The sequence below is a fragment of the Mustela putorius genome, unplaced genomic scaffold (genome assembly GCF_011764305.1).
Source record: "Mustela putorius furo isolate JIRA1106 unplaced genomic scaffold, ASM1176430v1.1 tig00003859_pilon_pilon_pilon, whole genome shotgun sequence".
In the NCBI taxonomy this organism is placed as follows: Eukaryota; Metazoa; Chordata; class Mammalia; order Carnivora; family Mustelidae; genus Mustela; species Mustela putorius.
In genome coordinates, this window is record NW_025422011.1 from 34,689,919 (window position 1) to 34,716,342 (window position 26,424).

General features: G+C 41.4%; 1 protein-coding gene and 1 non-coding gene across 2 annotated transcripts in view; one reads left to right on the forward strand and one right to left on the reverse strand.

Annotated features, from left to right (window-relative positions):
- Positions 1–3,962, reverse strand: part of SYT9 (synaptotagmin 9) — a 204,586-nt gene extending 200,624 nt beyond the window's left edge. The window contains exon 1 of the mRNA XM_004780172.3: positions 3,531–3,962. Coding sequence (XP_004780229.1) covers positions 3,531–3,675 — 145 coding nt within the window. The 5' untranslated portion in view covers positions 3,676–3,962. The remainder of the gene's footprint in view (positions 1–3,530) is intronic.
- A 4,300-nt stretch (positions 3,963–8,262) lies between these two features.
- On the forward strand, positions 8,263–8,369 carry LOC123387789. Its single transcript, XR_006602278.1, has one exon. It is a non-coding gene; the product is annotated as a U6 spliceosomal RNA (small nuclear RNA).
- Positions 8,370–26,424: the final 18,055 nt, after the last annotated feature.

A 26,424-nucleotide genomic window follows, 5' to 3' on the forward strand; every position in this document is an offset into this window, starting at 1 on the left:
AGAACATTCATGTTTCAGGTGACTGTTGAACTAACTAAGAGACATCACACACTTAATATGTACAAAAGCATTTTTTTTTTAATTAAAATAGAAACCTCATCTCTTTCCCCACTCCCAACTCTGCTCTTCCTGAAGTCTTCCCTTCTGCAGTAAATGGAGTTACTTGGATCAAAGAGTGCTGGAGTCTTCTTTATCTCTACTTCTCTCACCCCTCACATCCATTCCATCAACAAATCCTCGCTTGCACTATTACCTTCAAATGTGTGCACAACCCAATTACTTCTCACCACTTCCATTAAGATAGCACTGGCCAAGCCACTTTCCACTCTGTCTGGATCACTATAACAGCCTCCTGATGAGTTTTTGTCTTTGTCCTTGATCTTCAATAGCATTTTCTCAGCAAGCAGCCAGAGTGCTGCCACTTCTCCACCCCTTCCTTCTCCTTGGGACTAAAACCCGAAGTCCTTCTACAGGTTGACAAGGCTTAGCGTGATCTCTCCGCTCCAGCCCTCAACCACATTTCTAGTCATTCTCAATCTTTTTCTCTCCCAAGTCACCCTTAAACTCACTGTTCCTTAAATCACATCCAGGACAACCCCATCTCAGGACCTCTGTCCTTGCTCTTCCGTCATGAAGGCTATACTCTGGGATTAGCATGTGTATGCCCCACATTGCCAATACATGAAAAAAACATAAAAACACTATGTTGGATTCTAACTGCTCCCTATGGAAAAAGAAAAAGTGCCCACACTCAGCTTAAAGATCAGCACTTGACTTTCCATAGTTGGTACAGATGAAAGGCTGGGTGAGGCATTCCAGTTCCAACTGTGACTCAGCTTCACTTTTAAAAATTGCCCCTTCATCAAATCCTCTTTTAAGGGAAGACTAGGGGCTGTATTCCCACCTCGGAGCACCGTAACACCCTGGGCAGAGGATAACCCTTCCAGAAAGCCCACTGGTCTGTTCCCCCAGGGTAGTCCACCTCTGAAAAAATGAACAAACATCCTAGATGCAGTGTCCTTCTGCTGCCCACAGGGAATTATGTCCATTTTCTTCTTTTAATGCCAAAGTTCTGCAGTTGAGCTTGAGAAACTGAACTACCACGGAGTTAGACATGGACGGACAATGGACAGACAGCACTGGTACATGGCCTTCAGGTGAGTTCCTCTGCAGAAAAGGAAGTCATCCGCTTCCAGAGAGGACTATGTGTGCCAGGGACCCATGTCCCAGGGCTGTGGCGTGGGCTTATTCTGGTTCACACGAGCCAACGGCATGGCACCATGCATATCGTTGTGCAATGCAGCTACTCCAGCCACTCAGCTTTTAGGGCTCGAAATGAAAGCCACTCTTGGTTTGGACAATCAAACAGCACCAGAGGGATGGAGATAAAGGCATGTAATGTAGGAATTACTGCAGACAAGAGGAAGGAGGGAGGTGAGGAGAGATTCTGGCCTGAGCTAAAGTGCCCTGGAGAGAGGATGCACTTTGGCTGTGCATTTTGGCCTCAGCCCCTCTCACCCTGCACTCACAGTGCTCCCCACTCCTGCCTCATGAACAGGCTACTTCCAACCCAAACTAAAGATCCAGAGGGGCACGGGCTATCAAAAAATCACTGTGCCCCAGTGAGAAAAGCAGGACAATGCTTTCGGGAACTCAAAGACTAGCAAAAGGCTTTCTCTTAACTGTGGCTCTTTCTCAGCCAAGGAATCAGATTTGTTTCTTGCAAGGAGTTTTTTTTTTTTTTTTTCTGTGACTCTTCCTCAAGGGTGGCCAGGTTACAAAGGTTGAGCAAAGCCCAAGAACATGGAATCCAGCCCATGCATGAAAAGAAGCAGAGGCATAAAATCAGCCAAAAAGATGTAGAGTGTTAAACAGGAGACTCAGCAAGAGGCTTCATTCATCTTCTCTTTTAAAGCCAAAAAGCAACTATTCCCTTATGTGGGATAACAATGGAAACTTATGGAGCAGTCACAGGCAAGGAAGTGGGACATTTCAACACTAGCATTTGCTTTGGGTGAAGCATACTAAATAATTTTCTTGTTCCTGCAGCTTCAGGAGAAAACTTTGCCCCCTTAGGAATCATGCAGGACTCCCAGCTGATAAAATAAGGAGCTCTGATTCCTATGTGTGGCTCTGCAGCACATCACAGCCAGCAATGAGTCACACAAAGGCTGGGCATTGAACCTCCAGGGAGATCATTTGGGATCAACATTTATTTCTTGACTTAATTCTGCACTTTGAAGTAACACATTAGGGATTATCCGATAAACCTAATTAATGTAACCACAGGCAATGGGAAACAATAATCTTTCTTTTTCAATAGAGAAACAGATTTCCAATAGGGAAAATCTGATATCAACTTTTAGCAGATGATTTCTCTTCACCCCACAGACCCATTTTGAATATGCTATCAAGGAAATGTTATTTAAGTCAGGCTCCGTGTATATCTCTTTATAAATCAAACAATTCCCTAACTTATCCTTCCTGTAAGTAGACTTTAAATAACATATATATAATATATAGGCAAATTTGTCCTGGATAATGCAATAGCTCATTTCCAATATTTATACACAGGAATATCAGGGGCAAAGGCCATTTTCTCACCCCATCTTTAACACAGTATTTTTTTTTTTTTTTTAGGTTGAGAGAATATTCGAGAAAATGATTTTTCCAGGTAAGAAGAATCTCAAGTAAACGTATGGAAGCAATGTGTCTTCCAGTAACCAGTAGTGGGTGAGATGCAGGAGACCCAGGGCCCTTAGGGAAAGCAAATGGCTCCACTAAAACTCCTTCTTCCAACCTTAATTGGTCAAATGCCAAAATAAACGAACTTTCCAAAGTTAGGAGCTATGCAACTTTCACTAGGGATAACTGCAGGTGCCCCGGCCACGACCAGCCAGCCCACCGAGCCAGGTGTGTCCGGCGGCGCCCAGGCCCAGGCCGCCTCCACGCCAAACGACCCGCTGGGAACCGGTTCAGGCCCGGCTGCCCAGGACCCGGAGCTCCTGGTTGCCGGCCCAGAGCCAGATCCCGCCCCGCCCTTCCCACCCCAGACCAAGGAAGGGAAATGGGCACTCCGAAGCAAAGGTGAGGAGCGCCCAGCGGGATTCAGCCGCAGCCGGGGCCGTCCCCAACTCCCAACTTCCTAGAGTTTCCTCCGGCCTCGTCCCCCTTCCCACCGCTGGTGCAACGGCCGCGGCCTCCCCTCGCCCGGAGCGCAGAAACAGGGAAGTGGAGCACAGAGCTCGGGAGCCGCTCCCCCCAAGCCCGGGAGACCGGAGCGCAGGTGGCGGGCGTGGTCCCTCCAGCCCTGCCCCAGCCCCCACCCCCTGGATTCGGCCTCCGCCGGGGTCCCCGCCGGGGTCCAGCATCAGGCCACGGCGCGCCGCTCCCTGATCCCCTCCTCTAGCTCGGCGGCCACCCCCCTCCTCGCCCCAGTCCGCGTCGCTCTTCTGCCCCAGGCCCCGGTGCGGCCCCAACTCCCAGCCCAGGGCCCTCCGGTAGCGCCCGGCAGCGGCGGCGGCACTCACCTGGGTCGCGGAGCCGGGGTCTGGCGCGGTCCCGCAGGTGGTAGATGAAATCCTGGCAGCTGTCGTGCTCCAGGGCCCCACGGGCACACAGCTCGGCCAGCAGCTGCAGCGCCTGGTGACAGAGCGCGTCCCTGGCCCCGGGCATCGCCCCCCCGCATCCTCGGACCGCGCCGGGCAGGCGGGCGCGGGAGACAACCCTCCGCCTGCCAGCTCAGAGCCGCCGCCTCCGGGCCGTCCGCGCTCGCCGTCAGGGAGCCGCCGAGGAACGGCCCGCGCCTCCTCCCCGGCTGGCCCGGCCTCCCACCGGTTGCATGCAGCTCTCCCGCAGCCGGTCGGTCGGGCTTTCTCTCTCTCCCGCCCGGCCGCTCCGTCCCTCCCCCGGCACAGAGGGGAGGCGGCGCCGCACAGCCCCGCACGCCTCTCTCCCGGCGCCCCGCCCGCCACACGCGGCCGCCGGGGGGCGGGGCTGGGTCAGGGGCGCGCGCCGCGGGCCGGGATCCCGGTGGGCCCGGCTCCCGGGCGAGCGGCGGACGGGGGGCGCTCTCCCGCTCCTGGAGGAGCGCGGGGCTCGGCTCCGGACCAGGCGCTCAGAGCGGCTGCGCCCAGGCTTGGAGAGTGGGAGCGAGGCGCTCTCCGGGCATTCTCGTCAGCCCACCCCTCGGTTCTCAGGCAAACCAACCCCTCCACCACCGTCCCTCGCCGCCTGTGTTCAAAGCGCGCGTCGGGTGCGTGGCGCTAGAGGTACAATTTGGACCACACCCGCCCGATCTGGAGAACCGAGTGGTGGCTTCGAACTTGAAAAAGCGCCGTCTGGGCAAAAACCATGGGCCTAAGGGTGCTAGATCCCCAAATGCAGGTTCGGCGCCGAGATCTGCCAACAAAGGAAGGATTTCCCAAGGGCAGGACCTTTTAGACCACGGCGGTGTTCTGGAGACGGTGGAGGCTTGCTCGTTAGAACTAAGGTCAAATATTGGCTTCTGGAAAAAGACGCCGGGACAAGGATCCTGGCTGGTTTTCTAAACAACTGATTAGAAATCCGGGGATTGCCAACGCGTCTCTCATAACCACCAAGTTAGAGTATCACAGAATCCGAGCTTTTTGGAAGGGAACTCTGGGCACCTCTCGCACACCCACCTCTTCAGCATCTCAGGCAATAAGCCCAGAAATAACTTCGAAGTACTGAACTCCTGGGGAGGCGGGAGGGGGGGGGGCAGACAGGAGAGGGTTCGAGGCACTATGCCACAGTCTTTTTTTTTTTTTTTTTTTTTTAAGATTTTATTTATTTGGCAGACAGAAATCACAAATAGGCAGAGGCAGGCAGAGAGAGAGGAAGGGAAACAGGCTCCCTGCTGAGCGGAGAGCCCCATGAAGGCAGGGGCCTTAACCCACTGAGCCACTCAGGTGCCCCTGCCACAGTCTTTTAGATATCTAATCTCATTTAATTCCCTTGATAGCCCAGCAAGGTCTATATAACTTATCCTCATTTTAGTAATGAAAAACCTGAGACTCAGACAGGCATCACCTGCCTGAGTTCAGACTTGGGGAGGCAGGGTAAGGTATTATTATAATAGTAATAATAATAACAATTATATATTATATGTATATATATATAATGTTATATATATAACATTATATACTAGATCATAGATCAGGTAATATAAATATATTACATAAAATTATATAATAATAATAATAATAATAATAATTAGCTTTAAGAAAAAAGAAAAACTAGTGTCCAGGCCCTACACAAATGATTACCGCGGACTCTCTACAGCTGGCATTCAGCCATAGGTCGTGCTGTTGCTAGGGACACCTCACAGCAAATCATACTGTGCAGTAAGGTATTTCAGGATGCCACAGAGTGTTCACCCAACAGACAGGCTTTGAAATCCTGCTGCGAATGGTGTCGGGGCCTCAAGGATCCGATATTAGAACAGTAGAGAAAATGCAGAGTTATAAAGATAACTCCAGAGAGTGAAGAGAGAAGTAAACTCTCAGTCCTGGGAAAACTAGGAAGGTGAGGAAGCCAGCTGAAAGGAACCCTTGGAGGAGGAAGAGCAGAAGCTGGTCCTTGAAAGGATGGAAAAAACAGTGGAGGAGGAACCAGAGAGAGTGGGATGCTAGGGCTCCCACAGTCATGATGGGGACAAGGGTGTGTGTTCAAGCATGCAGAAATATACCACTGATATGACCACTTCAGAGAGGAACAGCAAATGGGAAATCCAGTAAAGAAAGCACTTTGATAAGCCAGGCAAGATATGATGAGGGCCTAGATCAGGCTAAAGAGGGCCTAGATCAGCCTAAATCAGCATGTAGCTGATTGTCAAGAACATCTAAATTTGAAAAATATTTCTAGTATTAACTGACAAGATTGCACCCAATGGAATGAGACAGAATGAAAGACCAGAAGTTTCACAAACTGACCTGGGTCATATGTGATGAGTAATGAAAAATGCTTAGAATTGGAAGCCTAGAATTAGGAGAGAGGGGAGACTGGCAATCAGCCATAGAAATATTGAAATTGAGTTGTCATGTTGGATGGATTTCTCCAGGCAAGGAGAGCTTGGAAAATGGGAGAGATCGCTGTCATTTAAAATGTGGCTCAGTAAGGAAGAGATTGAAAAGCATCAGTGATGAAGAAAACATTGAACAGAGGGGAGTCATGGGGGCCAAAAGAGGAAGAACATTTGATGGAGGAGTGATCTACAGTATCAACAACTGTCAACAGAACCTACAGTGACAAAAACTAAGAAGTGCCCTTTGGATGTAGCAGGTAATGAGACATTCATGATTTAGAGGGAATAGTTACTCTGGAAACTTGCGGAAGTTATTTAAAATTTTTGTGCGTAAGATTTCTCTTCAGATAATACCAATACATGCATTAATGAATTGTTATACAGATTACATACTTAGAATACTTGGAATAGTGCTGCCACATAATTCGGGCTCAATTAACATATGTTTGTATTGTTGCTATTGTGCATCTACTACAATGTACTAGATGCTAACTAAACACACTCAGGTCTGATCTCAGGATTGTGAGACTGAGCCCTGCCTCTGGCTCTGTGCTCAGCGTGAAGTCTGCTTGAGATTCTCTCTCCCTATCTCTCTGCCCCTCCAGCTTCATTTGCCAATTATTCCTCAATAAAGCTGGGAGGAAATATATATATTTTTAAATCTGTAAGTCTTTCATGCTGCTCTTAGACCATATCCTTACTCCTGTGTCCAAGACACAGATTCTGTTCTTGGGAAATAGTTCAGCATTCCTAATGGCAGAACTTCCTATTCTTTGGCCTTTTGTTTGATTCCATCCCATGCCAGGTCATTGCCTCTAACGAAGTAAGATTCAACTGGCACTTGCTTTTGGAGAGCCTGTTCTATTCCCCAGAGATTACTGCTCCTATGAAATACTCCCAGACCTCCTGCTTAATTAATCCTGATAGGAATCATCCTCACACCTGGTTTAGAGCCTGCACTGTGAATCACCTAGACCAGGAGACAGGAAGCGAAATCATGTCCTGTGACGAGCATTCTCTCAACTTGGGCACCAATCTTCTTTTAAATCTGTGAGCCCTGTTTGGAGTGAATTTTTCCTGAGAGATGAAATTAAAGCAGATTTTGTATCGGGCAGCCCGACTTTGCCCCTGCGTCCGCTTTCATTGCACCAATTGGCAGGTTGCGCTGGGATATTCAAAAGCTTTACTCTTCCTTCTTGAGCTGTGCCGTTCCTTGCCAGTTTTATGATTGCCTGTTACAAAATTATAACTCCAATTTCTTCGACATTAAAGAAAGTAGAGATTTATTGGCTTCAGTATGTAAAAGATGCACCATAAAAGGAGTATATTAAAAGGAACAGAAGGCAATGTTCCGGGTCAGAGGGCCTGGCACTCCTCTGCTGTTTCTTTTTAGTAGACACTCGTGGTTCTACATTTGTTCATCTTTTCTGAATGAGGACAGGGGAGAGAGCAGAGGTCATATTTCTGATGACTGACAAAAGGCCACACCTAAGTCCCTTCTGCCACCGAGTAATTTTTGTGTAATAGTTTTTGTGTCCCTGGAGCTCCCTTTCAAAGTGGCTGATGTCCCTCACCCTAGACAAGTCTGGGAAACTGCTGGAGTCACTGTGGATGCTGGAAAGAGAGAAAAGGATGATGAAATCCAAAACTGGCTAGACTGTGTCACAGTGGTTGTGAAATAGCCAACTAGCTAAAGAGGTGTCAGAAGAAAAGACTCCAAATAGCCAATACTTTTCCTTGCCTTCCACATTAAACTCCCTTTCATCTTCAGTGTTAAAAATAGGTTGACCTGCACCCAAGGGCCTGCTTATTAAGAAAAGGGGTCAATGTGCATATTTATGGACAAGAATGTAAGCATTAAACGTGTAAGGAAGAGTTTCAACAATCCCATTCTTGATCTTTGGTAGCAACAAATGGCTTGAACAAAAATCTCTAGTTATACAAAGACACAGAGAGAAAAGGAAGGAGGAAGAAGAGAGGGAGGGAGGGAATCCGTTTCATTGTTTCTCTAGCCTTATTCAGAAGCCCATAAGAAGGTACACTTTTCTCAGCCCTCACTCTATCCAAAGAACCAAGCTTCGGGTTGTCTGCTGCAAAGTTCAGTGTTAAATCACATTTAATCAACCGATCAATTAATCGTATGTCTACTGAGTGCTCACTAAATGCAAGGGGTTTTGGAGAGAACTTCCGGGTTGAATATTAAATTTCCATACTTAGTGCTCGCTTTGGCAGCACATATACTAAAATTGGAACCATACAGAGAAGATTAGCATGGCCCCTGCACAAGGATGACATGCAAATTCGTGAAGCATTCCATATTTTTGTGGTGCAAAAACAATGAATACTGTTACACTGAAAATAAATTAAAAAAAATTTTTTTTAAATTTCCATACTTAAGCTTTCTTCTTGTATCTTTGATTTGTTAATTAAAACTTCACCCTTGGTGCTGCTTATACTTTGAGTTATCCGTATTGCAAATTTTCCCGTCTTCCTTTCCCTCCTCTAACCCACCTGCTCCTCATTCTTTTCTCCCTCATTTTGTTTCCATGAGTCCATCCTGCGAAGCTTTTGTCAGGAGGCATAGAATGTGGAATCCCTAAGGTCTCCTTCAAAACTTTCTTATAATGATGACACTATTTTTACTATAGTTTTTCAAGCTCATGCTATGTGCCAGACACTCTAAAAAATATTCCAAGTGTATTGCTCATATGATCTCCATAACAAGCATAGGAGCAGGGCATTGTTATTAACTATCTCTGCTTTTCAAGTGAGGAGACATAAGTACAGAATTTAAGTGGCTGGCCCAAGGTCATAAAGCTAGTCTGTAGTCATGATGCACTGGATGACTCCTGAGCCCTGCCTTGGACACTGTCCTCTTCCGCAGGGGGGTACACTGGGTCCAGGTGAGAGCACAGAGCCCATGTCCTGAAGCTTAATGAACGTAAAGGCCAAAAGCAGACCTGGAATTGTGGTTCCTGGTAGATACGATCTGATCTATACCTTGATTTTGTTTTCCGCAACTGAGGACAGGCAGGATCTGACCAATGTATAATGACATAAACAATGACGTAAATGTTTATGTCCTGTGGCGTCTTTCCCGACTGGCCTAAGTGTTCATTTACAGCTGATTTTCACTGAAAAATTGCTCCATGCACTTGGCTTAACTGAATCACAACCATTGAAATAGTTGTTGTTATAGTCCTAACTTTAGAGATGGTAACCGTAGAACTCTGAGGTCTAAGTCACCTGCCTAAGGTCACACAGTTAGCAAAGGATTAAATGAAAAGTCAAACCCATGTTGGGGAGACTCCAAAGACCAAAATCTAACTGTCACACAATATGCCTCCTTATGAATTTCTTATCCAAACTGCCTCACAGGAGTTTTCAAATTTTACGTATATTCTTGGAGACTCTTACGATCCCCTTGGACAATGACAGGAAAACCAAATCCACAGTGTATAATGAATTACATGTAGCTGACTAAAGAACTGATTAAATCCCAGGCAACTACATGTTAAACTACAAGCAAAACTCTCTGATCTCCTATTATTCTGCTAGTCCACTCCCACCTGATTATAAAATCGATCCCACCATAGTCTGAGTGCAGGTCACTGGGTTTCCCCTCGTGTGCATTCTCTCACTACTTTTCTCCTGCACTTCTGCCTTTCACATCAGCATTAGAATCACTTTTTTTCAGTCGCAGAGACCTCAACTTTTCCATCTGTAATGTATCAAAGTTCAGAATTTGCATCAAGAATTTCCACAAACCATTCGGCTCAGGTCATGCTCTCAGGGGCGGTGAGATCGAGCCCCACGTAGCGCTGCATGCTCAGCCTGGAGTTGGCTTGAGATTCTCTTTCTCCTCTCTCCCTCAGCCCTTCCCCAGCAATCTCTCTCACAAATAGATAAATAAATAAATAAATCTTTAAGAGTTTCCACTAACCAGACATAAGCTTTCTTCCTATTCAATAGGTGCAAAATAATTACTGTCCTCTACGGCACAAATACTTTTTTTCCTCATTGTATCTGGGAAGTAATTGATTGTTTCTCTATCATCTCATTTCTCTCACTTTCATGTGGGTCTCTAAAATACATGTTGTGCGTGTGCGTGTGTGTGTGTGTGTGTGAAATAATCTCTGTTTTCTTGTTTGAAAAAGAGGAACTCTTTTCAGGACTTGGCCAGTAGAGGAAGTAATAGATTCTGTTGCAGTACAAAACAGCCTCCCTAGATATATATGGATGTAGCAAATAAGCTATTTTCCCCCTTTTGAGCCACGTTATTCCCTATGAAAGAGTATGTGTTTCAGGAAAAGTTTGGAATTCTTCAGGTTCGTCCAGGCACAACAGTAAGCCAGGGTGAGAGGGTTATTTCACATTTCTTTTTTTTTTATTTTTTTTAAGATTTTATTTATTTATTTGACAGAGAGAGATACAGCAAGAGAGGGAGCACAAGCAGGGGGAGTGGGATAGGGAGAAGCAGGCTTTCCGCTGAGCAAGGAGCCTAATGCGGGGTTTGATCCCAGGACCCTGGGATCATGACCTGAGCCGAAGGCAGACACCTAATGACTGAACCACCCAGGCACCCCTATTTCATATTTCTTAAAAGGTCTTTTGAAATCAGACATCTTCTGTGAGAGTGCAATGCATTGAAAGAAAAGGAAACTCATTAAGTTGAGATAATGAAGGTTTTGCGTAAAATCTGAACTTTAATGAACTGTGGATGGCTGCCTGGCTTTGAGGGTTTAATTAGAAGAAGAGGTGTACCTTTTACATCATAACTTTAACTTGCATTGATTAAAATAAAAGCATATGCCTTAATTTTCTTTGAAATCTAAAAAAAAGGGGGTCATTATATATCTGTTGTCCTATTCGAAATAGTTCTATTTTAATCAACATAATGTTATTTGTGAACTACTTTAAGGATACTGACTCAATAAAATAGCAAGAGGTAGTCTTGTTTATTTTTTGTTTTAAAGTGGCTTAGAATGTTAAAAGATTTATTCAAAGCTTGTTTTGTGATTTTTTTTTATTAGCCTTTCACTATGCCATTTTGGAGAGAAATATCTTGCATATATTATTCAAGAAAGAAAAAGTAGACAAGTTTTTTAAGTATTTTTTTCTCCCTCAGTTACGTTCCTATTTTCCTTTGATTTTCAGTAGCTTTTAGGCTCAATTGGGGGAGGGGGTGTGCAACTCACTTAAAGTGAATCTATTTGATGGAACTTCAAACACAGATGCAAGTTAAAATGCAAAAGATGGCGTTGCCTTTGAACACGGGCCTCCAGAGATAGAGTCAGGGATGGGGAGAGGAATTTGGGCTGGATAGGCCCAATACCTGGGTATTCTCAAGACATGGCAGCTGGGTACCCCAAAGTGAGTTACCTAAGAGAGACACAGAGCCCAAGAGATAACCCACAGTCTTTCACAACCTTGTTTTTGAAGTGATGTACAATCACTTCTGTCCTATTCTATTAGTTACACAAGTCAAACCCTGGTACTGAGTGTGGGGGACCACACAAAGGTGTGAATCACAGCATGTGGGATCACTGGAGGCCATCTTGGAGGCTGGTCACCACAGCAGGAAATTCTCCAAACACAGTAAGAGTGTGTAAAACGAGCTTGATGATCAGAAAACATGAAAAATGTTCATAAGTGCTGTGCTTTCCAATCTTTTCCGCATTGTGGCAGACATGGAAAATGATGCTATTTATCCAGTAAGCTCAGGTTAATGTATGAGTCTTGACTGTAGACAGACCAACCCTGTGGCTTTGGCCAGCTCCATCCTCTCCTGGTTACACTTGGGACTGAAGGAATCAGTATCTTTTACACCTATAACCTGTTTATGTGCTAAAACATTCTTCTCCCTTCTTCCAGTCTTGCCTTCTACAATCCTTCCTCCTCAGAGCAGCTATAGTGATCTTTTAATTCATTTTAATTCATGAATTAAATCACATCGATTCATTACTTAAGCCTCAAACGGCTTCCAACTGCAGTGGAAATTAAAAATCCAAACTCCTTTGTTTGATCTATAGTGTCTAGCAGAACTGAGCAGAATTGCCTCTACCTTTCTGATGTCATCTTGTACTAGTCTCCCCCTTGCTCAGTCTGTGTCAGATCTATTGTTCTCTTTCTGTCCCCAAATACAATCAGTTTATTCTTAGTTCAGTGATGTTTTTCACTTACTCTTTCCTCTGTCTTAGACATGTGTCCTCAGCTGGCTCCTTTCTTTTCTTAACATTTTAGCTTAAACATCACCTTCTTCGAGAGGCCTTCCATGTTGATCCTACTTAAATGCTTTATTTCACACTCATCTATTTCCTTATTACTTATCACTATCAGAAACTATCTTGCTAATTTTACCAAATCACAAATACTTATTGAACACCTACTAAGCACCAGAAACTGTTGTAGGTGCCAAGTATCTGTTTGCTTGTTTTCTCCCTGTTTCTATCCCTCATAACTCATGAGGTAGGGACGTTGTCTGTCATCGCTGAGAATCCAGGTTCCAAGACGGGGTCTGACTCTTATGAAGGATCCAGTGCATAACTGTTAAATGAAAAAAGGTGGGTGATGACAGGCAGCACTCAAATCCAGATGGGCCAGGGTACTCAGGACAGCATGGGTCAACAGCTTGGAACACATGAGAAAGAGTCAAAGAGTCACATGGATCAAAAAATCTGAATTCCAGGTGAGCAGTCTGGATCTGGGTCTATGTAGGACAGGGAGTAAGACTATGGAGAACCAGAAGCAAGATGACAGGAACTGGTTCATGCAATCAAAGTGAAGCTTCCGTCCATGGCCATCTCTTTCACTGTCAGTCTTGTCACTGCAGACCCAAGAAAGCAAAGTGCAATGACAGCTATTGAATAGTGTCTCCCCAAATTCATGCCCAGATGGAACCTCAAGAGTGTAACCTTATTTGGATCCAAGGTCTTTGCAGATGTAATCAATTAAGGATCTAGAGGTGAAATCACACTGTATTTAGTGGGGGGACTCCTTCTAAGAAGAGGAGAGGACAAAGAGAAGACGACAGAGACAGAGATGGGAGTGAGGCAGCTACAGGCCAGGGAAGGTCAAGGAATTGGCAGGAGTCACTAGAAGCAAGGAAAGGGCAAGGGAAGATTCTCCCTAGAGCCTCCAGGTGGAGTGTAGCCCTGCCAACACTTTGATTTTGAACTTCCTGCTTCCAAAATAGTGAGAGAATACATTTTTGCTGTCTTTCTGTCATTTCTGGTTACAGCAATGGGTTACAGAAGACCTGGGAAAATAATACTACACCGTGCTGTTTTATCATTTTTTTTCTCAGCATAAAGTACATGTTCAGTAATTCAGCCAGGAAAATTTGTAGCCAACAACTTGCCCAGTGTTTGGCATGATGATTTTAAAAAATTCTTGTTGAAATAAATGTTCGATGACTGGGTAACCTGGTATCATTTCAAAAAAACCCTTAGGAGAAATATATCAAAACCTTTCAACAATTCTATGTGTGAATATAAAGAGTCTAAAACACCCTAAGGATCCTGACCTTTTCCTGCTGGCTGAAATAAAAATGCATTACCTTTGTCCATATAATCACACAAGACCTGAGGTCAAAACGGTAAGAAAACAGAAAGGCTTGGAAACATGGCTGTAATTTTTAATGCCAACTTTGAGGTATTCTACCTTGAATATGTGCCCAAGATTCAGTTTTTTCCCACCTGTGCTGCTTTCTTGTATAATGCATGCAGACTTGCGCCAACAGCAGAACTACCTAGACTATGTCAGATCACTTTAGGCTAATGAGCACCTTTTGGATAATTATGACTATGTCAGTCACTGTGAGCTTTGAAAATGTGTAAGATCAGCTCTTACCTTGTGGGACCTCCCAATTCTGGAAAAGGAACAGATAGTGGTACCTAGTTAAAACACAGAACCATGGTGAAGTTGTTTGTATATATATACATATGTATATATATATAGTTGTTTTTTATATATATATATATAAAACGGTGCAGAGGGATGGAGAGAATAATTCTATCAAGAAGCATTTGTCTAACATCTGGTCGTGTGGCCATAAGTAAATGACGTTCTGGACATTGGTATCCCAGTGCCAAAATGAACGTGTTTGACAAGACCAGGTCCTTTTAGGCACTGACAGTATAACCTTGACCTTGGATTATCTGTTTCATGTGTGTTGGTTTCATCTCCCTGTTGGACTACATTGGGGGTAGGAATCATGTCTCAGTCATCCCTCTGTCCCAGATCTCGGGGCAGGGCCTGGCTGACAGGACCACACATTAAATGCATGTTAATTGGTTGAGGACTGACATTCATCTTTCTCTCCTATTATAATATCTCAGAAAAAGGTAGAATTTCTTATCCTAAATTGAAAGATTTTAAATAACTGAATTTATTTTTTTTAAAGATTTTATCTATTTGTTTGTCTGAGAGAGAGAGAGAATATAAGTGGGGGGAGCAGCAGGCAGAGGGAGAAGCAGACTCCCCACTTAGCAAGGAGCCAGATGTAGGACTCGATCCCAGGACCCTGGGATCAAGACCTGAGCAGAAGGCAGATGCTTAACCAACTGAACCACCCAGGCATCCCCAAACTACTGAAATTAAAGACAAAAAATAAATGCCTGCAGGGAGCTCCTCCTGGCCTAGCACTTGACCCTCATGAATCCTTACAAAGAGAGCAGTTGAGAGCGGTTCTGTGAATCCATTTTACTTTGATAGTAATCTGTCAAAAACTAAAAAAAAAAAAAAAAAAAAAAAACTCCCTTTTCTGAACTGACAGAAGCTCCGCACTCTCCAGGATCCTCTCTGACTCAACACTCTAGAAAATGACCACCACGTATGTGCCCATATTTGTGAATGTGTCTTGAGGTATGAGTGTTTATAGGTGACTACAGAGAGAGTGTGTGTGTTTGTGTGTGCGCACGTGTATACATGCATACACATATACATAAAACTTTAGAGTAAATGTGACATTTAGTAGTGTGTGCATGCAAGATGTATGAGAGAGACTAGAAGTGTGCACTTGTGTGTGCTGGTTTGTTCCATGAGAGGAAGGGAGTTCTCTATGCCCTGCAGAATTCCCTTGCCCCACTTCAAACCAGAAGCCTTCCTCCAAGTTAGCGGAGTTTAGCCCAAAGAAAAGGCTCTGTGGAGGTGGGGGCTCATGGTCTTGTTAGTCTTTGGGCCTCCATTCCCTCTTCTTTGGAGTCATGAGTCACTTCACTGTGAAGCTTTAGATAAAGATGACCATGGAAAAGCAGCCACTCTCAGGGGTGTGGTTTTTGGGTGTTTTTAGAGTATTAAAAAATAGTAATTGAGCAAGCTTGGCTTTTTCTACTGAATAGATAATGTCCTATCTGTTGGAAGAACTGCTGTCTGGAAACTTCTTTTTTTCTACAGACATTTGTTTTCAGTTTATGACCTGCTCTGCTCCCAGAGGGGCAAGAGAATAAATCATCTAGTTTTCAAAAGAAAGAACCAGAAAATAGAAAACAAAGGCCCAAAAGCTGACTTATCCCCCTCAATTTAAACCATTCTGTCTGACTGAATATCTTCAAGTTAAGGCCCACCAAGGCTAATGTGTAAGCAGGTCCAAGTCTAGGCCTCCAAAGACTATCCCATGAGGTTAATATTAATCTGGGATTTTCAGGGAACACAAAACAGCCTTCTGTCATACCACTTATGCTGTTTCTGGGTCAGGATGACTCCTGAGGCAAAAGGAACTCTGTACTGGGCAAGCTTAAAGTTTCTCTTCTTGTCCACCAACACCCCTCCCTCCCTCATCATTTGCTGTTCTATTACAAAACTGATGGCCAACAGAGAGCAGACCCATTTGTGGAGCTGTTGCTGTTCTAAGCACTTTCCAAGCATTGACTCATTGAATCCTCAAAATAATGCTATCAGATGGGTGCTATTATTATCTCCATCTTATAAGCAAGGAACATGAGGCCTGGATAGATTCAGTCACTTGTCCAAGGTGACACAGCCAGTAAGTAGGAAAAGTGGAGTTCAAACCTAGCTAGTCTGTCTGGAGACTGCTTTATGAACTGCAGTTCCACACTATCTGACTAACCAGGCCTGTAACAGCCAGCTTCTAGACATAGACTTATCATGTTAACATTAAATAAAATCACAATTTAAAATAGAACAGAACCTTGGAAACTATGGATTTAGACATTGATTGATTTTTAGGATGATAACAAGGCAAATGTAAGGATAGGAAACATGGGAATGTATTGCAGCAACCCATGGCTAAAATAAAAAAAATATACGCTGATGAGAATAAGGAGGCTTTCTCTGCCTCTACGCTTGTATACTATGAACCTGATATCTCCAGATACAGTGCTCCCCCATCTGTCTATATTATGCCCTTAGCTATGTTGAATCCTGGGGCCTGAATTCCCTAAAAGTATCCAGAAAGAGCTATACTAATGAGGACACTGTTGTGTATGGCTGGAGTGGGGAGAGGTCCAAGGAAAAAGGTTCTTCGGCAATCTTTGGTAGGTGAATTCCCTGGGCCTCTTGGATTCTCCTCGTTCAAGGCCCTCTCTACATGCTGGAGATTGGCTCTACTTGGGATCTACTAGATTTTTGTGCAGTATTCCTGCCTAACTCTCTGTATTTACAGGGTATGTCACTGGGAGGGAAGGGAAGACATGTCAGGGTTGTCTTGCTAGGCTCCTCCTGAGCCATAGAGTTGTCTGTTCTAAGACAGATTTACATATATATCTTACAAATCAAGTGGAATCATGAAAGCAGAAGCTTTGGTATAATATCCTGTGGCATGCTGCTTTATACAAGGATGCATCCTTGAACATATCATTGGGTTTCCTACACTCTGACTCTATTAAACATTTAATTCCATTCAGAATTCTAAATCAGAGTCCTCTCCCAAATTTATCAACTATGTGTCAGATATACTTGATTATTTCTCCCACTGAATTAATTATCTGTTATTGCATAACAAATTACCCTAAAACTTAGGAACTTAAAGCAAAAAATGCTCATTTTCTAACCATCTCTGTAGGTCAGGAATCCAGGTGCAACTTAACTGGCTCAAGGTTTCTTGTGAGGTTGTAGTCAAGCTGCAGGTCATGGCCATGGTCTCATCTGAAGATCTGAAGGGGGGAAATCCCTTTCTAAGCTCATGCATGTGGTTGTGCACATGCTTCAATTCCTTGCAGGCTGTTGAACTGAGGGCCTGAGTTTCTTGCTAACTAGTGGCTGGAAACCTCCTTCAATTCTTTGACATGTGGGCCTCTCCATTGGGCATCTCACAGTATGGCAGCTGGCTTTCCTCAGAGTGAGTGAATAAGAGAATGCCTAAGCTGAAATGTGCAGTCTTTTTGTGACCTCGTCTTAAATGTGACACCCCATCACCTCTGCTGTGTTTTACTTGCTAGAAGTGAATCACTAAATCTAACCCATAATCAAGGGGAGGGATATCCACAAAGGTATTAATACCAAGAGATGGGGATCAATGGTGTCCATCTTAGAGGCTACCCACCCGCCCCTTAGAGCAGGGTCATTCCAGCTGGGAATTATTTATACTCAAGCCTTTGCAATCTGTACTTCCCAAATTCTCCATCTTTCAAGTCTTACTCTATTGTCCAAAAGAGATGGTTCATGCAGCCATCCTAAAACTGTACAAAGTGCACGTACCTCTGCCACTGGTATTTGCCCCTTGGATTTCCAGGGAGGGCTTATTATGTTCTGATGTTATGTTCCATCCTGAATCCCACTGCCTCATCACAGCCTGCTCTTGAAAGCTTTTCTTTGTTTCTGGGTCTGCATAGACTCTTTTCCTCTTCCTTCATAACCACAAAGTACCACAAACATTAGATTATTTTAGAGAACAGATTTATGCTGAAGGTTTAGAGACATTAGAAGGTAATTCTAGTCAGTAAAGGAAATACACTCAAATTTGATAGCAGACATCATTGTTCCTAGAAATATATTAGCTATTCTGCATTCTTACAATTCTTTCACTGGCTGGAATGCTCTGGGCTGGCTTAGCCTCCTGACATGTTGCTGGGGCTACATATATTTCATACATCTCATACTTCTTCATAATCTTCTAGAGACTCAAAGTTTCCTCTTCGCTTGTTTACTTTGGGACACTTGTGCTAGGTTGGGACCACCCTAATCCATCTCTGAGATTTTAGGAATGTTGACTTTCGAATGGGAAGGGGTTGAGGAATTTGTCTCTCTTTTGGGGCATCTTCATGGCTCCTATGTAAAAATTTCCACTTTCTACTCAAAGATCAGAGATGTCTACATACTTAAGAACACTTAGAAAAGGCAGCCTTGGCAAACACACAAAAGTCTCTATTGTCTCTTTTTCCTAGGGCAGCAAGTGCTTACTCTTCTAATAGCTACAAAATCAAGTAAGAGCATTCTAGCAGTAGGTCAAGAAAATCTCTTTCAATGTGAATCTCTGTGTCCATCTATACAAAGAAGAATTTGGCAGCTTCTATTACTAAAATATTTTTGAAGTTCTGCTCTTCCAGGCACCTTGTTATAAGAATATGATCTCATTTTAGAAAAAAAGAAACTATATACTCATATAAATATATAGAAGCAAGCTTGGAAGAAAAACATAACCAACTGTTCGAGTAGTTAAAGCTGAGGAGTGAGGTTATTTTGGAGGAGTTCTATGAGAGGGGAATAGAAGGACAAAGTAGTGAGAGGTATTTTCACTTTATGTAGCACATGTGTCTGTATAGTCTTAAAGACTCAAATGTATTGTTTTTGTCACTGTGTTTAAAATTCAAGAATAAAGTAAGCTGGCATTACACAAAAAAGAAAAGTTTGTAGATGAAGAAACTAAGGCCAGCTTCATAATACCCTTCAGCAATGCTAAGTACCAGGAAATAATGGAACAATATATTATAATTTTGATGGGGAAAAAAGTGAATGAGAAGGATTGTTGTCTTCAGCTATTTTCCCATTCCTGACAGCAACAGGAAGAAACCTTCAGATAGTCAAAAGTTCAGCAAGTATACCATGCTCATATTCATATGGGGAAAAAATTGTGCATAATATATGTACTTCTCTGTCTTATTCCAGCTAAACAGGTAAAGACTCAAAATAAAAAAAAAATTAAAGAATGTGTAATTTGTAGTATAAAATGACTGAAGAAGAGGGACATCTGGGTGGCTCAGCCCGTTAAGCCGCTGCCTTCAGCCCAGGGTTCTGGGATCAAGTCCTGTATTGGGCTCCTTGCTCGGGGTGGAGCCTGTTCTCTCTCTGCCTCTGCCTGCCACTCTTCCTTCTTGTGCTTTCTCTCTCTGACAAATAAATAAGTAAAATGATTGAAGAAGAATGTAAAGATCAATAAAAGAGCAAATTCATTAATTCAGGAAATATTAATTTAAATACCATTTAAATACCATTAAATTAAGTGTGTCAGGAACACTTCTAAGATCTTAAATGCATCATCAACAAATGAAACAGGGACTTCTGCTCTTCTGGAGCTTTCATTCTAATTACATAATATACTAGATGATCCCATTATTTATTTATTTATTTTTAAAAAGGAGCGATGCCTGGAAAAAGGCATCTAGAGTATGGGGAAGGCGGTAGCCAGGTTGTAATTTCCATACTGACATTTTAGAGGTAGATGTAAAAATCTGGAATTAGCCAATGAAAATAATATTATACTATATTAGAAGAATAATATGTTCAGAATAGCATGCAGAGTTTATTCTTAGAATACAAGTTTATTTAGGGTCACGTAGTGGCTCAGTTGGTTAAGCCTTTGCCTTCAGTTCAGTTGGTGATCTCAGGGTCCTGGGATCCAGCCCCACATAGAGCTACCCACGGGGCTCCCTGCTCAAGGGGGAATCTGCTTCTCCCTCTGCCCTCTCCACTGCCTGTGTGTATTCACTTGTTTTCTCGCTCTCAAAAAAATAAGTAAAATCTTAAAAAATAAAGGATACAAGCTCATTTATGGCTAGTAAATGTATTAATATTGCCCATCAGTAATAGGTTAAAGGAGAAAAGCAACATGATCACCCCCACAGATGTCTTAATATCATCCCATAAAATTTTGTATCTATTCCTGACAAAAGTCTTGGAAAATAATTAAGGGAGAAAATTTCCTTAACATTACAATGAATATAAAAATCTAGAGGCAACATTCTGAATGCTGAAACAACAGAAATATTTCCTTTAAAATTCAGGAACAAAAACAAAAATCCTAATGTCATTACTATTTAACAATATTTTGTAAATTTTCAAAAACAATGTAAGAGCTAAGGGGAAAATACAGTATCACTATTAAAGTAAGGGAAAATATTTTATAAATTACTGCTTCGTTGATTTAGAAGACTTGAGAAATTTTAACAAAAATTATTTGAACTAATTAGAGAAGATAGGAAGTTGTCCAGATGCAAACATATATATAAAATATTAAGGTGCTTCTTTTTACAAGTAATAATCTAGTCAAATTTCTGATGGTGAAACTATTTTACTCTATGCTATCAAAAATAATTAAGCACATGTGCAAAAAACACTAATAAGAAATCTGTGAAGGGGCGCCTGGCTGGCTCAGTCAGTTAAGTGTCTGGCTCTGGATTCTGGGTGGCTTCCTGTGTTAAGCGTCTGCCTTTGGCTCAGGTCATGATCCCAGGGTCCTGGGACAGGATTCCACCTAAGCCCCTTGTTCAGTGAGCCTGCTTCTTCCGCTCCCTGCTGCTCCCCTCGCTTTCCTTGCTCTTTATTTCTCTCTCTCTCTCTCTCTCTGACAAATAAATAAATAAAATCTAAAAAAAAAAAAAAGTGTCTGACTCTTGATTTCAGCTCAGGTCTTGATCTCAGCATTGGGAGTTCAAGCCCCTCATTGGAAAGAAGGAGGGAGGAAGGAAGGAAGGAAGGAAGGAAAAATAATTTAGAGAATTGTGTGTCAAAGTAAGAAAACAGACAGAGATATATAAATGGAGAGATATTCCATGTTCCTGAATGGGAATACCAAATATTATAAAGGTGATTATTTAATTTTTCTGAAATAATTGAAAGGCTTGATGTGATTCCAATAAAAATCTACTAGAAGAGTTCTCTGATTTTTACTTGACAAAGTAATAATATAGCTCATTTTTGAAGTATATAGTTTTGAGTAGTAAAAAAGTTTCAAAACGATGAAATAAAACAAGATGGAAAGAGTAATGAAGAGAGATTTGTCTTATGAGATAATAAAGCCTACAATAAACTTTCAGTTATCAAGATGCTCTGTCTCCAGGGCAAGAATTGACAGTTTGATCAATGGAGCAATATAAAGATTCTAGAAACCAACACTCTTCTATGTAAGAATTTAAAATACAGTTAAATGTCCATCATAAATCAGTATGCAAAGGGAGAAGTATTCAGTAAATGATGCTGGAACAATTGGCTAGGTATTTGGTAAAAAACAAAGCTAGATTGAAAGGACTTATTATTGTGCTTAAAATTAAGACAAAATAAAACTAAACAAAAGTAAACCAAACTAAACTAGAATAAACAATAAATGAGTATTCTATAGACTACAGGAAGGGGAATATTTCCCAAGAATGAAAGTTACAGAAGAAATCACAAGGTGGAAAAACAGTAGATTTAATTACTTAAAAAGCTAAAACATGTTTCTTATAAAATACTGTAAAATAAAGTTCAAAGAGGGTGCCTGGGTAGCTCAGTTGGTTGGGCATCTGCCTTCGGCTCAGGTGACGATCCCAGGGTGCTGGGATCAAGTCTCACATCAGGCTTCCTGCTCAGTGGGGAGCCTGCTTCTCTCTCTCCCTCTGCTGCTCCTCCTGCTTTTTCTCTCTCTCAAACAAATTAAATTAAAAAAATTTTTTAAAAATAAAGTTAAAAATTTGACAACTTGGAAAATTACTTATAGACAAAGTCTTAGTCTTAAAATATTTTTTAAAAATTTCTGTCAAATCAAGTGGAAAGGAAAGACCAAAGTGACAAAGGCAAGAAAGAAAAATCTCAGAAAAGACAAAACAAGTAATAAAATGGCACTAAATACATATCTACCAATAATTACTCTGAATGTAAATGGACTAAATGTTCCAATCAAAAGAGGGTGTCAGAATGGAAACAAAACAAAACAAAACAAGACCCACCTGTATGTTGCCTAGAAGAGACCCATTTTAATAATAAAGCTACCTGCAGACTGAAAATGGGGGAGGCCAGAACAGAGAAATACTTATCATGCAAATGGACATCAAGAGAAAGCTGGAATAGCAATACTTCTAACAGACAAACTAACCTTTAAACCAAAGATTGTAACAGGACATGAGGAAGGGCAAAATATCATAATAAAGGGGACAATCCAACAAGAAGGCCTAACAATTGTAAATATTTATGCAACCAACACGGGAGCACCCAAATATATAAAACATTTAGTAACAAACATAAAGGAGCTCATTGATAATAAAACAATATTAGTACGAGACTCTAATAGCTCACTCATATCAATGGGCAGACCATCTACACAGAAAAGCAACAAGGAAACAATGGCTTTAAAAGGCACACTTGGAACAGATGGACTTAACAGATATATTCAGAAAATTCCATCTTAAAAGAGCAGAATACCCATAATTTTCAAGTGCACATGCGACATTCTTCAGAACAGATCCCATACTAGGTTGCAAGTCAGGCCTCAACAAATTCAAAACGATTGAGGTCATACCATGCATCGTTTCTGACCACAACACTAAAACTTGAAGTTAACCATGAGAAAAAATCTGGAAAGACCACAGATAAATGGAGGTAAAAGAACATGCTACTAAACAATGAATGGGTCAACCAGGAAATCAAAGAAGATATTAAAAAATACATGCAAACAAATGAAAATGAAAACACAATGGTCCAAAACCTTTGGGATGCAGCCAAGGCAGTCCTAAGAGGGCAATATATAGCAATCTAGGCCTACCATAAGAAGCAAGAAAAACATCAAATAAACAACCTAACCTTACACCTAAAGGAGCAAAAAACAAACAAACAAATAGAGCTTAAAGCCAGCAGAAGGAAGGAAATAATAAAGATCAGAGGAAAAATAAATGATATAGGAAAAAAAAACAATAGAGCAGATTGATGAATCCAGGAGCTGGTTCTTTGAGAAAAAAATCAATAAAATTGATAAATCTCTAGCCAGACTTGTCAAAAAGAAAAGAGAAAAAAACCCAAATAAATAAAATCACAAATAAGGGGGAAGTAACAACCAACACCACAGGAATGCAAACAATTATAAGAGAATATTATAAAAAAATGAAATGCCAACAAATTAGACAACCTGGAAGAAATGGACAAACTCCTAGAAACATAAACTACCAAAACCGAAAAAGGAAGAAGTAGAAAACTTGAAAAGACTGATAGCCAGCAAAGAAATTGAATCACTAATCAAAAACCTCCCCAAAATCAAAAGTCCAGGGCCAGATGGCTTCATAGGTGAATACTACCAAACATTTAAAGAACAATTAATAACCTATTCTCAAACTATTCCAAAAAATAGAAAAGGAAAGTTCCAAATTCATTCTTTGCAGCCAGCATTATCTTGAGACCAAAACCAGATAAAGACTCCACTGAAAAAGAGAACTATAGGCCACTATCCCTGATGAACATGGATGCAAAAATTCTTAAAATAAAAAAATAAAATACTAGCAAACCAAATCCAAGAGTACATTAAAATAATCATTCACCATGATCAAGTGGACTTTATTCCTGGGCTGCAAGGATAGTTCAATATTCACAAATCAATCATTGTGATACACCACATTAATAAAAGGAAGGATAAGAACTATATGATCCTTTCAATAGATGCAGAAAAATCGTTTGACAAAGTACAAAATCCATTTATGATAAAAATCCTCAACAAAGTAGGTTTAGAGGGAACATCCTCAAAATAATGAAGGACATATATGAGAAACCCATATATGAAAAGCTCAATGGGGGAAATCTGAGAACTTTTTCCCTAAGGTCAAGAACAGCACAGGGATGTCCACTCTCACTACTGTTATTTCCAGTACTGGAAGTCCTAGCCACAGCAATCAGACAACAAAAAGAAATAAAAGGCATCCAAATCAGCAAAGAGGAAGTCAAACTTTCAGGATATGCAGATGACATGATACTCTATATAGAAAACGCAAAAGACTCCACCAAAAAATTGCTAGAACTAATAAATGAATTCAGGAAAGTTGCAGGATACAAACTCAATGTACAGAAATCTGTTGCATTTCTATACATTGATAGTGAAGCAGCAGAACGAGAAATCGAGGAATCAATTCCATGTGCAATTGTACCCAGAACTGTAAGATACCTAGGAATAAACCTAACCAAGGAGGTAAAAGATCTATACAAAACACTGATGAAATAAATTAAAGATGACATAAAGAAATGGGAAAACATTCCATTCTCATAGATTGGAAGAACAAATATTGTTAAAATGCCCATACTGCCCAAATATTCTACATATTTAATGCAATCCCTACCAAAATACCACAAGCATTTCTCAAAGAACTAGAATTAAAAAACCTAAAATGTGTACAGAACCACAAAAGACCCTGAATAGCCAAAGCAATCTTGAAAAATAAAAGCAAAGCTAGAGGCTTCACAATTCCAGACTTAAAAGTTACATTACAAAGTTGTAGTTATCAAGACAGTATGGTATTGTCACAAAAACAGACACATAGATCAACAGAACAGAATAGAAAAACCATAAATAAACCCACAACTATATAGCCAACTAATCTTTCACAAAGCAGGAAAGACTATCCAGTGGAAAAAAGACAGTCTCTTCAACAAATGGCATTGGAAAACTGCACAGCGACATGCAGAAGAATGAAACTGGACCACTTTCTCACACCTTACACAAAAATAAATTCAAAGTGGATGAAAGAACTAAATGTGAGGCAGGAAACCATCAAAATCCTAGAGGAGAACACAACCTCTCTGACATGGCCAGAGCAACTTCTTACTAGATATGACTCTTGAGACAAGGGAAAAAAAGCAAAAATGAACTACTGGGACTTCATCAAAATAAAAAGCTTTTGCACAACAAAAGAAACAATTAACAAAATTAAAAGGTAGGAGTGCCAGTTAAACATCTGCCTTCAACTCAGGTTATGATCTCAGTCAGGGTCTTGGGATTGAGCCCCATGTCAGGCTCCCTGCTCAGGGGTGAATCAGTTTCTCTGCTCCTTCTGCCCCTCCCCACTGCTCATGATCTCTCTCTGTTGTGTACTCTCTCTCTCAAATAAATAAATAAATTTTTAAAATCTTAAAAAAAAAAAAACCTAAATGGCAATCTACAGAATGGGAGAAGATATTTGCAAAGACATATTAATTAATTGTAGTTCATGTTATTATTATTTTTTTAAGATTACCAATTTTTTTTTAAGACTTCATTTACTTATCTGACAGAGAGCAAGAGGACACACAAGCAAGAAGAGTGGTAGACAGAGGGAGAGGGAGAAGAAGACTCCCCACTGAGCAGGGAACCTAATGCAGGACTCGATCCTGAGACTCTGGGATCATGACCTGAGCCAAATGCAGATGTTTAACCAATTGAGCCACTCAGGTGCCTCTGGAGTTCATACTATTAAAATACGTGTTATTTTAAAAGTTTAGTTATCTAACAATAGAAAAGAATCATTTAAAGTTGAAAGATTAATATGTCAAAAATTATAAATCATATTATTTATTTTTTTAATTTTTTATTTTTTATAAACATATATTTTTATCCCCAGGGGTACAATGAGATATCACCTCACACCAGTCAGAATGGCTAAAATAAATAAATCATATTCTTCAAGAAATTAATAACATTCAAAAACATTCACAAGGCAAATAAAAAAACTAGAATGCAAAACTTTTTATATACCATGACCATAAGTTTGTGTCTATCTGTACACACATACATACAAATAGCAGCACGTGTGGGGAACATGTCAGATTCAGAGCTCGAGAGGAAGTGGGACCTGGTTAGTTGACAATAAACATACGGAAGATACAGTCCGAAAGTAGGCATTGGTTTTGGATTATGACTTGTTTTCTCAATTAAGCTTCTTTCAAAGAAGAATGTGGCCAGTAGTCTTTGGTTCTGGGATGCGATTGTGAATGGGCTACTCCCAACTGTCAGCATGATTTCCAGACTCCATTATCTTCTACATGGAAATACGTCAAGGAGCAGGGGCAGTGACTTACACCTGAGAACATCCCAGGAATGATGGGATGATGGGAATGAGGAAAAGAAAAATCATGTTTATTCCTCAGGAATACTGATGGGCCCTGGAGTAAGCTGACATTCTTCTGTAACAATGTTATTAGTAGTATTGTAAACTCCAGCACAATGTTTATGTATTTGAAACAAGTCTGTTTCCTGTTTTGTATTTTCTCTCTGT